This window comes from Sus scrofa, chromosome 5 (genome assembly GCF_000003025.6).
Source record: "Sus scrofa isolate TJ Tabasco breed Duroc chromosome 5, Sscrofa11.1, whole genome shotgun sequence".
Classification (NCBI taxonomy): Eukaryota; Metazoa; Chordata; class Mammalia; order Artiodactyla; family Suidae; genus Sus; species Sus scrofa.
In genome coordinates, this window is record NC_010447.5 from 5215696 (window position 1) to 5232265 (window position 16570).

General features: G+C 52.8%; 1 protein-coding gene across 1 annotated transcript in view; it reads left to right on the top strand.

The window, feature by feature from the left end:
• Positions 1-16570, top strand: part of EFCAB6 (EF-hand calcium binding domain 6) — a 241137-nt gene that overhangs the window by 48702 nt on the left and 175865 nt on the right. The window contains 1 exon segment of the mRNA XM_021091409.1: positions 76-142. Coding sequence (XP_020947068.1) covers positions 76-142 — 67 coding nt within the window.

The following is a 16570-nucleotide window of genomic DNA, read 5'->3' on the forward strand; positions in this document are numbered from 1 at the left end:
GACCTCGGTGTGTCTTATGGAACCGTTTGTTTGGTTAAAATGTTTTAACAGAAGTTTTTCGTTCTTATTTTGAAGGGGAGGTGAGAATGCGATGAACCACTGTCGGACGTTAAGAGACCTCGAAGCCCAAGTGGCAGAAAAGGTAACGGGATTTTCGGCGCCTTCTCCCCCACCCCCGGGGGCCGTTGCCAAGTGCGGTGCCTCTTGTCCGCCGCGCTCCCGTGTCAAAGTCGCCCGACTCAGTGGCGCTCATGGGAGAGCCTGTACTCAGACGACTCCGCCTGCTCGGTTGGCATCTCTCTGGATGAATGACACCGGCAGAAGTCCTGGGTAGTAATTGCTTTTGTATTAACTTTAGATGCTTATGAGTTAGGCTGCCTTCGCTCTTTTTGTCCATGATGGAAGCAGGATTCTCTTTAGGAAGAGAAAACCCCTGCTTTTCAGCAGTGAAGGCCACATCGACAGCAGCACGGTTTTCACCGGGAAAACTCCGGCGATAGATATCGAAGTATTCCTTCCCTCCAGCCAGCTTCCATCATGCTGTACCCCAAGAGAGTGGACAGAGTGCCCGTGTGTGCCTTCGTGCATTTAGAAGGGAGCCTACACCTTCGTTCCCGTTGGCGGATGACCGTTGGGTGTCGCGGCGCACAGCTAGGGAGGGAGCTGTTGGCGGCATTCGGGGATGGGACTCGGACCCCTTTTTAAAATGCATTTGCGCCTGTCAGTTACACGAGCAGTTTGAGAATCACGGTTTAATTTACTTGATTCAATATGTTGGTTTGAAATGTGACACATTTCTTTTTCTTTTCGAACCCTTCTGAGATTTTCATACATTTCAAAATCAAAAATAGCCAGAAATCCACAAAATGTGTGTCTCAATTTCCCTGGCTGGTGCCCTTAACACCAAAAAAGTCATCCTAGTGTGATAACTTTTTAGCATCGTGTGCACCCAAAACCTAGTTTCACCCTCGTTTCCATTAGTAGGAGCCCTGGCGTAAGTGTTTGCTGCTTCTCTTGTGATCCATTTGTCGCTCCGTAAGAAACATGTAATATGATTGCTGTTATTTATGGTCTATAGCTTTAATTTGTCTCTTCATAAACTGTGAATCATGAAACTCTCCTGGGAAAGTCAACTGTTGTGATGGCTATCCTATCAAGATAAATGCTATTACGGGTCAATAATGCACCATTACAGTTGGCGGGGAGGTGGGGACACAGGCCCGGCTTGTAAAATAACCGAAAGGGAGGCTTCGGTGAGGACAGCTGGACGGGCGCTCCGCCAGTGGCCATCTCCCGTCTCAGTCCTTCGTATCCCAGCCCCCTTCGCATTCCAGGCCCCTTCCCATCGAAGCCCTCCCGCTAAGCGTGGGCCAAACCAGTGCAGCTTTTGTGCAAGTTCTGGTGAGAACAGAGCGGGGACAGTGAGGTCGATGCCAAGGAGCAGGTGATGGAGAGAACACCTCATCAGGGCCGCTCCAGCGCTTTCTCTGCCGTGCATTCTGGCCAGCCCAAGCTGCGGCCCAAATTCCACGCGGGCCCCGGGCAGGCGGGTGGCATGGGACGGGCTTTGGCGTTTGCCGGCCGGGTGGCCTTGGACAAGTCCTTGTCATCGGGCTTCCTCCTCTGGCTATGGGGATAGAAATACCCACCCTGCAGTGTTGTTGCGGGGCTTGAAAACACCCAGTAGAAAGGACCTGCAGCACCACGGTGATACCAGGCCTGGTTGTTGTGGTTTTAGCCATAGTCTCCTTTGAAGTGTAGCAAGAACGCAAGTGAACGTATCCCCGCGCCCCCCAAACAGAACAAACCAAACGCACCCTTCAGGTGCAGCTCTGCACCTCTGCAAATGGGCACACGCGAACATCGGAGACTGGGAGGAAAAATCCTTTAAAGACGGCTCTCTCCCGACAGACACTGTCACTGCTCAGTGATCTACATAGTTTGGGAATGAAAGCTGCTAATTATTTTGTTTTAAATATAAGTCCACATGGCTTACTGGAGCCAGGAATGCATGCAAATGTCTCTCTGAGTTTTGGGAGCCAGACTTTGCTAAATGTGTGTGTGGTCTAGCTTTCCTTAGCAGTTGGCACCCCAAACCGACTGAACCCCGGTGCTGGTGGCGTCTGATCGTTTTCTCCCTCAGTGAGCTCGGTCTGACGGCTGGTTCCTCTGCCTCTCCCTAATTCGCGTGCTCCTGGACCCTCCAATGCATGTGCACGGTCACGCTCCGGCTCCTTGTTTGGTAGAACCCTCGGGCCCCCGAGTCTCATTTTCCTCATCAGTTAAGGCTCAGGTGGCCTGGAAGGTCCCCAGGTCCTACCTCAGGATCCTCTGTGGCTTCATGTGACGGAGGCTGGGGTCTGAGTCCGTGGGGCCCATATCTGGGGGAAGAGGGAGCTCTGTAGTCCAGGTGGTCCTCAGGGGTCGTCTTCAGGCTCCGCGGGCCCAGGTTCCTGGTTTAATCTGCGCTCAGGGTCCCCTCTGCCGGTGCCGAGTCTCGACCACGCCTCACCTCCCAGCTTCTCCCCGGCTCACGAATGTGACTCTGCTTCCCTTTGGCTCCACCTCTGTGCCTTCTCCGGGGCGTCTCCTCGACTGCTTTGAGGTCTCTGGTCCTCGCCCTCCTCCTAGTCTCCCGGGGGCAGAGGGAGGGTGGGGTCAGGTGCACCCGGCTGGAAGGCCGGCCTCCGCTGCTTCCCGGGGGGGGGGGGGGGGCTTGGAGTAGAGACGGCTACACGCGCCTACCAGGTGGTGACGAGGGTGAAAGCTGAGAACATAAGTGAAGCCCTTGCCTACAGTTGGTGCTCAATAAATATCAGTCTCTTCCTCCACCTATGAGGCCGCTTCTCCCTGGCAGGCACTCCTGAAACCCTGCCTGTCCTAGCTCTATCCGCCACCAGGTGGTGGCCCCAGCTCCGAGGTGTCTGGTTGTCCTACCCTGGGGGGAACAGAACTCCAGACCCAGGTAGCTGGGACAAAAGGAGCTGCTTGGGTGCAGGCAGCGCGTGGGGTGGGCGTGGCCCCGGCCCCGGGCAGTGGCCACCATTCCAGACACTGCCATGTCAGGTGGTTTTCCAGCTGGCTGTTTCTTATCAACAGGGGGAAACTTCTCTCCAGGACTCAGGTGTGCATGGCCGGTGGGCAGGGACACTGCAGTTCCTGCCTTGGCACCTGGGCCCCAGGCTCCTGGCTCTTAACCGCTAGGCCAGGAGGGCCTCTTTAGGAAAGGTGTTGATTCTTTGCATCCCGCCAGTGTGAATTTTTGCTATGCCTGGAGGTAGCCCCGGTCCCTTACAGAGTCATTGCTTTAGTCACCATCGCCGAACGAGTGAACAGAGGTTGTGTCCTGACCACAGGACGTCATTTTGCCCCTGTGGCATTTACTGCAAATGGATATTTGGGAGTTTTCTTTCCTTTTCTGTCTCTGGCGTCCTGCCCTCTCACACGTCTTCCCAGCTCCTCAGCTGCTTTTGCTCCGCACCTGCCCTGCGGCTCCCTGCTCCCAGCCCCTACCTGGAGCGGAGGCCGCGCCGAAGCCTGAGGCTTCACGTGAGGACTCTGCCAGGAGCAAAGGACTAAAGCAAAGCTTCAGTGTGTTGCCAGGTTAACCGAGTTTTGGTCTTTTTACTCTGTTTTATCTTTTCTCAACTCCCCACACAAGGATTAAATGGAAGTGAAAGAAGAGGCTGACAATGGAAAGATCTCGTCCTGCCTCTGGAGGTGGGCTGGGTGCTCACTCTTAGCCACGTCGGGGAATTGCCCAGACGCCAGAAGCCCTTCTGACTTATGAAGGAGCAGAGTGTGTGTTTCGTGTCTCCTCCTGCCACAGGCCAAAACATAGTTTTTAACTGAAGACTAGAATTCAAGAATGTGTGATGCAGCTAAAGACATTTGCAAAAGAACAAACCCGGCCAAAGCCCAGGCGGCTTGCCCTCACACCACGTCAGCTCCCAACCTGAAATGCTCTTTTAAGCCTGGCGAGGGATGTCAGAACATCTGGTCTACCCAGTCAGCCGTGACTGGTGTGTCCGCTGGACACCGGCTGAAGGGACACAGGTTTTGAGGAGATTGCCCTGGTGCTTTGGAGTTGTATAGATGCAGCCTTTGTCATTTCAGAAGCGATTAGTAAACCATTAAGCTGCTTGCTTGGTCTGTAATATCTTCCTGAGGACGATACTTAAGTGCTGGTTAGATTCATTTTCTTAAATAGGCGAATTTTCTTAAAAAAGAAGTTAAAAAAATTATTGCTTGAGGAATAAAGAAACGGTTGTTAGAATCACTAGAATCACACCCTCTTCGTAAACATACCTTAACAGTATAACACCACATTAGCACAAACGAATGCCTCGGAACACAGTCTGTTTGCCTAATAAAAAGACTGTGTCAACCTGGAAATGAGGCCATTACCGGAACATACAAGCTTTTGGTTAATTCGTAACATTCTCCTAATCCCACTTTTATCAGCTCCCCTCCGGTGCACTTGTATTAATTGCCTATTATAGCAGGTATTTGAACACATCTCCTCTTTCATCTGAAGAAAATATTAGCATATCGCAGGGCTGTTGGGACAGATTGTATCTGAGGCACTTTTTCCTCCCCGCAGAAAAGCCCATCAATCATAACTGAATCTAGTGATTAATAATGTCACAGCTCTTGTTCCTGTGTCTCTGTGCAACTAAATGAAGAGCAGTGCTTACATTTTGATCGAGAGAATTTCGCATCACAAAATAATCAGCTGCCATTTTATATAAAAAAAAATTATATTGAAAATGCTTCTACCCAGGACCTATTTTTGGCTGCTCTATTATTAATTTACTAAAGCCTTCATCAGGAAACTAAAGCAAAGATCCTGTTATATCAGAATTTGTATTATTTCAGACTACGTTTATCTTTGGAAAAAACATCTTCCCGCCTGTGGCAAGTCAACAGCATGCTGAGAGTACAGGGGTAAATGTTTAAAACAGCATGTTTGTGGGGACAGGTCTGTGGTGTAGGGGACAGACTAGATCCACAGGACTCAGGGGGCCGAGTGCACATCTGTGTCCCCACCCTCCCTGTCTGAGTGACCCTGAGCAAGCCGCTGTCTCTGGACACCGTGCTCTCGGCTGCGAGATGGGGAGGCAGTATTACAAGGCTTTTCCAATATCGTTGATGTTCTCCATGGGAATAAGGATGAAAGGAAGGTACCACAGCGCAGGGCCCACAGAAGTCACGCAGAGCAAGAGGAGCTTGCATTTGGAGACATAAGAGGAGAGCGTCGTCTCGCGCAGCGTTAAGCGACGGGACGCGGTGGCTCAAGGGTTTAAGCTGCAAAGAGGCTGCGAGCGGCGGCGCCCGCCCTCCACCCACCGCTCCAGACTCGGCGCCGGCCGCACACCGAACCCGAGCTGCCGACTGTCCCCCTGCGCCCACCCCGAGGAGCCGCCCCCACTCCCTCCAGTTGAGCACAGGGTCCCCCACCCGCTGAGTCCCTCAGGCAGAGGCCCGCGGGGTCGGCCCCATCCTGCCCGGCCCCGCGCGCGCAGCCAGTCCATCCGCACGTTCCCTGCCCCCACCCTCGCCCTCTGCACCCTGTTTCACGTGACACCCGGGCTGGCTGTTCAAAACACCAGTCAGAGCTCCTAGACCCCCGCGGTTAAGAGGGCCCGTGGTTCTGGTTGCCCACGGAGTGGCCGATGGCGCTCAGCGAGAGCGGTCCCCCTGCCCCCCGACGTTCTCTGCACCACTCTGTCTAACACGGCCCGTTGTCCTAGCACTTAGAGCATATTCTGAGGTTCGGTTTCCTTGTTGATCACGAGGAGACACGTTCCCTTCTTGCTCACTGGGCTAATTTGGTGCCTTGAACAGATCCTGGCACCTGATATAAGCTCCATCAATATTTACAGGGTGAGGTGGTGCAGGGTAATGAACCTGACTAGCATCCATGAGGATGTGGGTTCGATCCCTGGCCTCACTCAGTGGATTAAGGATCCGGCATTGCTGTGAGCTGTGGCGTGGGTGGCAGACATGGCTCGGATCCTATGTTGCTGTGGCTCTGGTGCAGGCGGTGGCTACAGCTCCGATCAGACCCCTAGCCTGGGAACTTCCCTACGCCACGGGTCCGGCCCTAAAAATATTAAAAAAAGAAGAAAAGAAAAAAAGAGAAACAAGATTTACAGGGTGAATAAATCAAGGTCTGCAGGAAAAGCTCACAGCAACTGGGGCAGCCAGGAGCAGCTTCACGAGAAAGATGAGCTGGAGCTTGAGTTGGACTATGGACGGGGTTTCAGTGCGTGCTGAGGGCGGGGTACACCGTGAGATGGGGGGTGGCTTTCAAGATCGCAGTCTGGTGTGAGAGAGGACGGGGCGGTGGGGGCAGCGGTGACGTGGCCGGGGCAGGGAGGAGACGGCTCTGTGGCTCTTCTCTGGGAAGTTAGGGTTCTCCAGGCAGGATGGGGCAGATCCATCTTGAAATGTAGGCTGGAGAGAAAGATGCTTAGGTGTTAACCCTAAAGCCTGGGGCCCGGGGTGGTGGCGGCAGTCTGTTGCAGGTTTCTGAGAGGGGGTGACAACACCAGAGAGAGAGGTCCTGTCAGCGCCGTTGTGGATGCCCTGGGTGGGAGAGCCGCTGGAGTTGGGCACCATCATCCTCAGCCTCTGTCTGCTGAGCACCTCTGCTGGTTGGGAGGCGCGTGGAGTTCAGGGGAGGGGGTGGGCCTGCCTCTCCAGGTGTGCAGCTCTGTCTTATGAGTGGTCTGGGGTCAGGGTGATGGGGCCTCAGTGTCTTTGGCCTGTGGTGTCAGAGGTGGGGCTGGGCTAGAAAGGTGAGACAGGAAATAGTTCTTCTGCGTTTGGCACCCTTTTAAAGTATTTAGACTTGGAGCTTGTTTTTCAGAGCTGTGTCAAACATTCAGTGAGTACCTAGGATTTCTTTTCTCTCTCTGTCTTTTTTTTTTTTTTTTTTTTTTTTTGTCTTTTCAGGGCCTGCATCTGCGGCGTATGGAAGTTCCCAGGCTAGGGGTTGAATCAGAGCTGTAGCCGCTGGCCTCCACCACAGCCACAACAACACAGGATCTGAGTGGCGTCTGTGACTCCACCACAGCTCACAGCAATGTGGGATCCTTAACCCACTGAGTGAGGCCAGGGATCGAACCTACATCCTCATGGCTACTAGTCAGATTTGTTTCCACAGAGCCACAAGGGGAACTCCTAGAATTTCTTATTAGATGTCTTTAAGCTATTCGTTGCAGGTGAGCATTTTATTTTATTTTATTTTTTTTGTCTTTTTGTCTTTTCTAGGGCCGCACCTGCAGCATATGGAGGTTCCCAGGCTAGGGGTCCAATCGGAGCTGTAGCCGCCGGCCTATGCCAGAGCCACAGCAACACCAGATCCGAGCCCTGTCTGCAACCGACACCACAGCTCATGGCAACGCCGGATCGTTAACCCACTGAGCAAGGCCAGGGATCGAACCTGCAACCTCGTGGTTCTAGTCGGATTCGTTAACCACCGCGCCACGATGGGAACTCCAGGTGCACATTTAAAAAATGAAAATCAAATGTACCTATGGTGTGTATAACGGGAAGTTACCCTTTTCGCCTTGGCTACAAGGAAACCCAAGACCAGATTTTTGGATTTTTGCTCTGTGACAGCAAGTGTGACTTTCTGGTTGCTTAGCTTTTTTTTTTTTTCTTGTTTTTTTTTTTCACCCTCCAGCTTCCTTCTCTGTTTTCGTGGGTCTCATTTAGATGTCTTCTTATGTGAGCTTGTTCAGTCTCTGGTACAGGCAGGTTTGCATCCGTTCAGGAAGTCAATGCCTGGTCCTCTGCCTGGGGTGGGGGCGGCACTGAGCCCAGAGAGGAAGACAGCCCAGGTGGGGGCAGGGGTGGCGGGGAGCTCGGAGGCGCAGCCTCTGTGAAAGGTGAGCAGTGCCGGGCCCCACTCCTCCCACGTTGTCCCCAAATTGAACGTTTGTGTTTATGAGGTTCTGAATGGAGTCTAATTTTTTCCTATCTGGTTTGGCTCATCTCTACCAGCTGGTAAATAGGAAATGTTCGCGGTGGGGAGCCAATACTCTGCAGAGTGTAAACAGATGGAATCGATATAAAGTGACAAGTTAGACTGTGCTGCTGAGAACGCGGAGCCAAACCCAAGAACATCGCAGTCAAGCTACTTATTCCGTTCCAGTTCATTTAGTCCTGAATAGCGCTTCATAGCTGCACAGCTGTGTTGTTCTCTCCCCCCCCTCTTTCTTCTGGGTTGATAATGACAATTTCAAAGAAAAACTTTAATTAAAGATTTTATACGGAATAGCCAAAAGTAGAATAATAAGGAAAATGAGCATTGATGTGTTTATTGTAAGAGAAGCCCTTTTTCTTGGCTTCAGTTTAAAACATGTCCTCCTTAAATTTAAAATGAGTTGAGTGGTGGTGACAGAAAGGTGCCAGACGGACAGCAGTGGTGGCCGAGCCCTGCCTGTTCCCGCAGAGCCAAGACACCGGGGCAGCCAGAGCCCCCCGCCCCCGGCGTCTCGGTCTGCAGGCAGGCGGGTGGGGTGCCGTCCCCGACCCCCTCCTGCTGGAAACCAGGCGAGGGCCGTGGCTCTGAGGGAGGAGCCCGACAGAAACAGCTACACAAGAGCAGTTCGAATAGCATCTTGGGTTTACGGTAGCTTGCAGGTGACCCTCTGGCCTGAGGACGCCTCTCCTTCCTCTGGGAAGGGCCTGGTCAGGGCCAGGCCTGGAGAAGAGCATTCTGCAGCCGGCACAGGAATTCTGGGCTTAAGGGAGGAAGCGGGAGGCCTTTTCTCACCTCCTTTAAAGTCTGGGTGGTCGTATTTATTTGATTTCGCAGCTTTCCTTCCTGGAGCTCCAAGTGCTATAAAAAGAATTTTAAACAAAGAACTGCAGCGTAAGAAAAACATCCACCGTGAGCAGTTTATTGAACCATCTGAACTCAGTGGGGTACAAATATGAAGCAGTTTGATTCTCTGCTTCTCAAGCAGGCGCCTCTGCCTCCCCCGGCCCCGACGGCTGTCCTGGGCGGGCCCCGCCCCAGGGATCTCCAGCACCTTCAGGTGTCAGCAAGCCCGGTGGAGACTCGCTCGTCCAGCTTCCTCCCCAGCCCAGATGAGCAGGTGCCGCTGCCCAGAGCCAGCCTCCCTCTCCTGTCACTGCCGTCCTCCGAGGGGCACACGGGGAGTTTTTAGGACAGGGCTCGGGGGCCTCGGAGCCGTGTGGTTTCCCGGTGAGGAGAACCAGCTCCGGCGTCACCCCCTCTGGGCCTCCTCGGCTCCACTCCGGGTGGGGCGGGCCAGCTCCTGCTCTCAGGCTGCTTGCGCCCCTCGCTGACAAGCAGCGCCCTGGGAGCAGGACTGCAAGCCTTCTGCCTTTCCTTTCCTTCCTTGAAAAGATGTTTAACACCGTTTTAAAGCTTACTTTCCATTCAGTTATTATGAAGTATTGGCAGTATTCCGCCTGTTGTACAGTAATCCTTGAGCCTGTCTCACAGCCAGCAGGTTGTGCCCCCCGCTCCCCCACCTCTCTGGTGCCCTTCCCTCCACCCCTGGTGACCACTGCTTTGCTCTCTGTATCTGTGAGTCTGCCTCTTTTTTTTTCTTATATTCACTAGTTTGTTGTGTTTTTTAGATTCCACATAAAAGTGATATCATACAGTATTTGTCTTTTTCTGTCTGACGTATGTCACTTAGCATAATGCCCTCCAAGTCCATTCATACTGCTGCACATGGCAAAATTTCATTCTTTTTTATGGCTGAATAGTATTCCAGTGTCTGTGGGTGTATACATCACATCTTCTTTATCCATTCATCTGTTGATGGACAGATTGCTTCTACATCTTGGCAATTATAAGCAATGGTGCTATGAACATTGGGGTGCATATATCTTTTTGAATTAGAGTTTTTGCTTTTTGGGAATATATTCCCGGAGTGGGGCTGCTGGGCCATATGGTAGTTCTGGTTTTATTGTTTTAGAAACCCCCGTACTGTTTTCCATGGTATGGGAAACTACCAATTTCCATTCCCACCAACAGCGTACAAGGGCTCCCTTTTCTCCACATCCTTGTCAACATTGTTATTTGTGTCCTTTTTTTTTTTTCTTTGCTTTTTAGGGCCATACCTGCAGCATATGGAAATTCTCAGGCTAGGGGTCGAATCAGAGCCACAGCTGCCCACCTGCACCACAGCCACGGCAACACGGCATCCAAGCCGTGTCTTCGACCTACACCACAGCTCAAGGCAACGCTGGATCCCCGACCCACTGAGCAGGGCCAGGGATTGAACCCATATCCTCATGGATACTAATTGGATTCATTTCTGCTGAGCCATGAAGGGAACTCCCTATTTGTGTTCTTTTGGGGGATAGCCATTCTGACAAGTGTGAGGTGACATCTCATTGTAGCTTCGATTTGCATTTCCCTGATGTTTAGTGATGTTGAGCATCTTTTCATGTGCTTATTGGCCATCTGCATTTCCTCTTTGGAAAAATGCCTATTCAGTTCTTCTGTCCATTTGTTAATCGAGTTGTTTGCTTGGTTTTTTTTGGGGGGTTGAGTTATGTGAGCTATTTATGTATGTTCAATAATAATCCCTCTGGGTCATATTGTTTGCAAATATTTTCTCCCATTCAGTAGGTTGTCTTTTCATTTTGTTGGTGGCTTCCTCGGCTGTGCAAAAGCTTTTGAGTTTGATTAGGTCCTGTTTGTTTATTTTTGCTTTTAGTTTCTTCACTTTAGGAGACAGAGCCAAAAAACATTGTTGCGACTTATGTCAAAGTGTGTTCTGCCTATGTTTTCCAGAAGGAGTTTCATAGTATCCAGTCTTACATTTAGGTCTTTAATTCATTTTGAGTTTATTTTTGTATACAGTATTAGAGAATGTTCTAATTTCATTCTTTATATGGAGCTGTCCAGTTTTCCCAGCACAGCTTATGAAGAGACTGTCTTTTCTCCATTGTATATTTTGCCTCTTTTGTCATAGATTGACCATAAGTGCTTTGTGGGTTTATTGGGGGCTCTCTATCCTATTCCATTGATTTATGGGTATGTTTTTGTATCAGTGCCATACTATTTTGATTATTGCAACTTTGTAGTATAGTCTGAAGTCACGGAGCACAACTCCTCCAGCTCTGTTTTTCTTTGTCAAGATGGCTATTCAGGGTCTTTTGTGTTTCCGTACGAATTTTAAAATGATTTGTTCTAGTTCTGTGAAAAATGCCGTTGGTATGTTGATAGGGACTACATTGAATCTGTAGATGCCTTGGGTAGTATAGTCATTTTAACAATATTGATTCTTCCAATCCAAGAACATGATATATCTTTCCGTCTGTTTGTATTATCTCCTATTTCTTTATCAGCATCTTACAGTTTTCGGAATACAGGTCATTTGCCTCCCGAGGTAGTTTATTTCTAGGTATTTTACTTTTATTTTATTTGGCTGCACCTGCATTATATGGGAGTTCCCAGGCCAGGGATTAAATCCAAGCCACAGCTGTGACCCATGCCACAGCTGTGGCAATGCTGGATCCTTAGCCCACTGCGCCAGGCCAGGGATTGAATCTGCACCTTTACAGTGACCTGAGCCACTGCAGTTGAATGCTTAATCCACTGCGCCAGGGAGGGAACTCTGGCATTTTATTCTCTTTGATGCAATGATAAATGGGATTATTTCCTGAAGTTCTCTCTCTAATACTTTGTTATTAGCTTTCTACCTTTCTTTCTTTTCTTTTCTTTTTTCTTTTTTTCTTTTTCTTTTTTGGCCACCCAGTGGCATGTGGAGTTCCTGGGCCAGGGGTCAGATCTGAGCCATAGTTGTGACCTAAGCCACAGCTGTGGCAGTGCTGGATCCTTGACCCACTGTGCTGGGCCGAGGATTGAACCTGTGTCCCAGGGCTCCCAAGATACTGCCTTATCCTGTTGTGCCACAGTGGAACTCCACAGCCTTCTACCTTTCTTGGTCTCCACTTAACCCATGGACAATTCACAATGCCAACACACAGTGCTATCCCTGCCAACAGTAGGCATGCAGACTGCTCTAATCTGCCCCTCCCGCTCTGCTATCTCTGTTCAGTTCTCAGTTCCTTTCCCCTGGAAGGTGAAGAGTAGATCACTGTGAGTCCACAGAATGACATGCCTATATGCCTTCTGCAGGCACCTATTCTGTCTGCCCAAGGATTTCCTTGGCTTACCAAGGCCTTTTCCTTATGAATGTTGCAGTCACCCATCCCTCCCTCCAACTGCTCATCCATCAATTTATCTGCCATTCATCTGTCCTTCTATCTGTCCGTCCATCCATCCATCCATCATCCATCCATCCGTCATCCATCCATCCATTCATCATCCATCCACCCATCATCCATCCATCCATCCGTCATCCATCCATCCATTCATCATCCATCCATCCGTCATCCATCCATCCATCCATCATCCACCCATCCACCCATCATCCATCCATCCATCCATCATCCATCCATCCGTCATCCATCCATCCGTCATCCATCCATCCATCCGTCATCCATCCATCCATCCATTATCCATCCATTATCCATCTACACATCCATCCATTCACCCATCTATCCATCATCCATACCTTCATCCACGTAACAGATATTCATCAATCCAGGCCCTGTTCTTGGCCCTGGACTCTTGTCCACTCAGGACCTTCTGCCCTCTTAAGGCTTCCATGAACTTAGGCTGGGAGTGGGGAAGTGTGGGAGATAGAGGAGTTGACTAGGATGGGGGAGCAGTGCGGTCGAGCCTCTTGCTGCTCCCCAGCTTGCATGTGGTCATCTGGTTATTTATGTCTCTGTCCTGAGCCTTTGGTTCTGATCAGCAATTCCTATCATACCACCGTCTAGTGAATATGTCCCTGGGAGGCACCTGCGCATGTGAGCTAAGTTCGTCTTTACCCACTGACACGGTGCCCTCACCCACCCCATCTCACAGATGAGGAAGCTGAAGTTGGGAGGGCACTGTCCCAAGGCTACCGGAGCGTAGTCGCCAGGGCACTTCCTGTGGTCCTGGGTGGCAGCTGCCGCGTCTGGAGGGGGTTCCTCTCCCCACTCCCTCCTTGGCTTTACTCCTCAGGGCCACATTTTCTGCTTCTCGGGGTGGCACTTGTGAGTCCGCCCTCCGTGAATTCATCTCCATCTTTACGGCAGTGTTTTAATTTGATTTTGCTCCTATCACTTTGTTTTTCCGTCATCACCTCCTCCTTTTTTACTTTCCGCCACTGTGAAAGGAGGCGTTTTCCCCCTCTTTTCTTGAAATGTTAGGTGAACGAGGCCTGGTTTGATTGGCCATGCTTCAGAACTTTAAAGCTCTCTGTCCTGCTTTTTCCTAGCCCTGCATCCAGGTGGAAGAATCTAGCTTTTTCAGTGTATCTTCATGGTGGGTCCCTTCCCTAGGTCGCTTCTTAAGCAGGGCCCAGGGCTTGGCCATCTCCCAGCTGGGGCTCTGAGGCCAGGGAGAGGGTCAGATGCTGCCCTTCTCTTGGGGTCTGGGATGCTGCAATGGGGGCCTCGGGGGTCTTGTGGGGGCTGGCGCAGGGCTCAGAGCCAGCCGGGGGCCCCTGCTGCCCAGACGGGGTGGGACTGAACTGGCACAGGAAAGGGGAGCGTGGGGGGGAAGAGACTTTGGGGCAGCGTCTTCAGAGCCTCAGGCCATTTCCTGGCTCCTGAGTCTTTGACGCAAAGCCTTTTACCTTTAGCAAAGTGTAGCTGTTGTTTTGGTTTTCCTCTTAAATCCTTAATGGTTCTCGCTTCTGTGCACCCGAAGCTGACCTGACACCCACCACCCCCTCAGGTGTAATGCGGGGTGCGGGGGACCGGGTGGAACAGGGGTTGCGAGCCTCTTCTGGGAAGATGGTAACTATTTGTGTCTCGGTGGCCAGAGTGTTCAGTCTGACTCCTCAACTCTGCCTGCGTAGGGAAGCGCCCAGGCAGCTTCGTTTACAGAAGGGAAGGGTGTGGCTGGGCGCCAATAAAATTTACTTTTGGATCCTGAAATCTGAAACTCACGTAACTTTCACGTGTCACAAAATATCCTTCCTTGATTATTTTCAACCACTTAAAAATGTAAAAAGCATTCTTAGCTTGCAGGCATACAAAACCAGGCAGCAGGCAAGAGTTTGCAGCACCTGGAACACAGGAAGCTCGGCCCCCACAGGCACTGGAGCCCGGCCAGCAGAGCACCTTTCCCAGGCTGGGCTCGGGGCTCAGGACTTGGGGCTGGGGGCTCAGGGCTCTGGGCACTGGCAGGGCGGGAGCACGCTTTCCTTTCTGAGAAGTGGGATTTGGAAGGAGGCGCTTCTCTCTTTGGGAGCTGGCAGCATTTTCCCTCTCTGTGGGTCTGCCCTCTCTAGCCCTACCTCCAGAGAAGCAGCAGAGGACAGAAGGAGATGGAGCATCTGGAGAGCAGGGCCGGGCAGGGAGTGGGGACCTCCCCTGCTGGGGCGCATGGGGTGCCCTTTCAGACTCCACGCTGTCCAGACGGAGGTCAGGGAACCAGGGCGGGGAGGGAGGCAGGAAGGCCAGGGGAGAAGGTGCCGGTCTGCCCCAGAGCGCACGGGGCAGGGCCAGGAGGGCGTGTGGGCAGCGACACGGCTGTGGACTCACTGTGCAAATATTCATGAGCATCCACTCTGTCCAGGGACTGCTTGAAGCCCGAGGAAACCAGATATGCCCCCCCCACCCCCTGCGGCATTTGCATTTCAGTGAGAGAAGGAAGGTTAGGTTGTCCAGGGCTCCTGGCGGCCGACTGGAGGGGGCAGGTGCCCTGGGGGCTGGTGAGGGACAGGCGTTCAGCGTGACTGGAGCCCTGAGGCCTGGGGGCTGCGAGCCGGAGCTGCGCTGCGGGAGCAGGAGGCTCGGCGTCGGGGCCCCCAGGCAGACTTGTCCCAGTTGGACTCAAGGGCAGGTGTCCAGCAGGCCTAGAAAGGAGCTGGCTGGGCCCCACTGTCGGGTTCCTCGCCTTACTGCTTCCTCTCCCCCAGCTCCCTTTGCCGGGAGGGAGGCAGGCGGCGGAGGCGGGGCAGGGTCCTTTGATGCCTTTGTGCTGTTTCTTTCTCGTCACGTGGGGACAAGTCTTCTCACCGCGGCCCTAACTCCGGTGCCTCTGATGAGCCTCACCATCTGCGGCGCAGTCTAGATCTTGCCAAACTTCAGTCTGACAAATGATAAGAAACTTGGAGACATACCTCTGGTGGGTGTGAGTTCTGTGCCAGGTTTGCTGTTCCCGGCTTTCCGCGCCCGAGATCCATATGGGTTTTGCTTTGGGTTTTAAAAAAGCGCATCGCCTCATGTCCTCGCGTCTTACCAGAAGAGGTGAATCAGGATTTGGCAGCAGAGCAAGGGGCTGAGATTCGCGGTGTTTTGGGCCACGGGCACAAGCGCTCCCTGTGGCTGGGGCCCCGCTCTGTTGGACACAGCGATGGGGCTGAGGGTGGGCAGGGCGCGGGTGTCACCCGCCTGTGCCGTCCGCTGGGCCCCGCTTGGTACTCCCGGTTCTGAGTATCAGATCACGTCCGCCGCTGGAAGCGGGCGTGTGTACACAGTTCAGCACAGGGCTCTGCGCGTAGCAAACAGCCCGTGAATACGTGTTCCATCACCGTGTTGTTGTGAGATCTCTATTACACGGAACGCGATCGATCGGTAGTACCCTCAGGATTGGCCCCAGGAGGTGTGTGAAGACTCTAACCAGGCTCCTCAGAGTGCGGCTTGATCCAAGCGGGTGGAAAGAGGTGGAGTCCTTCCTTCATTCACTTGAGCACATGCTTACGGAGCACGGACTCTGCCAGAGGCTGTTCTAGACCAGGGGGTGAAGCCGTGAACAGAACCCTGCTCCCAGGGAGCGGACATCCTGGAGGGAGAGATGGACGAGAAAGACGAGCATTGAGTCAGCTGGGGAGACGTCCTTTGAAGAAGGTGATGGCGTTGGGGGTGGGGTCCTGCCTTCTGCAGGGGTCAGGGAAGGCCGAGACCCGCCGGAAGGAGGGAGGGGCCGGTGGGGAAGGACATCCAGGCAGAAGGAACAGCAAATGCAAAAGCCTTGAGGCAGGAGGTGGCTGGCTGGCATCCAGGAGGAGCGGAGTCCAGTGTGGCCTGAAAGCAAAGATCCAGGGGACGGGTAGGGGCTGAGGCAGGTGAGCCACCCAGAGCCAGTGGGGCCCTCGCCTGTGACCTGGAGGGGCTGGGAGCAGAGGGGTCTCCCTCAGCCTCATGATTAAACAGGACGCCCCGGCAGCTGTGTAGAGTCGGCGTGGACGCAGGGGACCAACTGCAAGGCCATTGCTCCAGCCTGGCCCGTGGGGAGAGACAGAGCTGGATTCTGGAAACGTTTGGAAGGGAGGGCTGTTGGGCTCTTGGGCTCTTGGGCTAGGCTGGACGTGGACGGGAGACGGGAAGGTGGCAGGACGGCCCTGCTGTAGGGGGACCGGGAGGCTGAGGGAGGGGCAGGCTGGGTCTGCGGAAGCCGGGATGTCTGTTAGGCTCTCACAGTGGTGGTCCCCGAGCAGGTGGACATGCTGAGGGCTCAGAGGAGAGGCCGGGGCTGGAGACAGACACCAAGAGTCATCAGCTG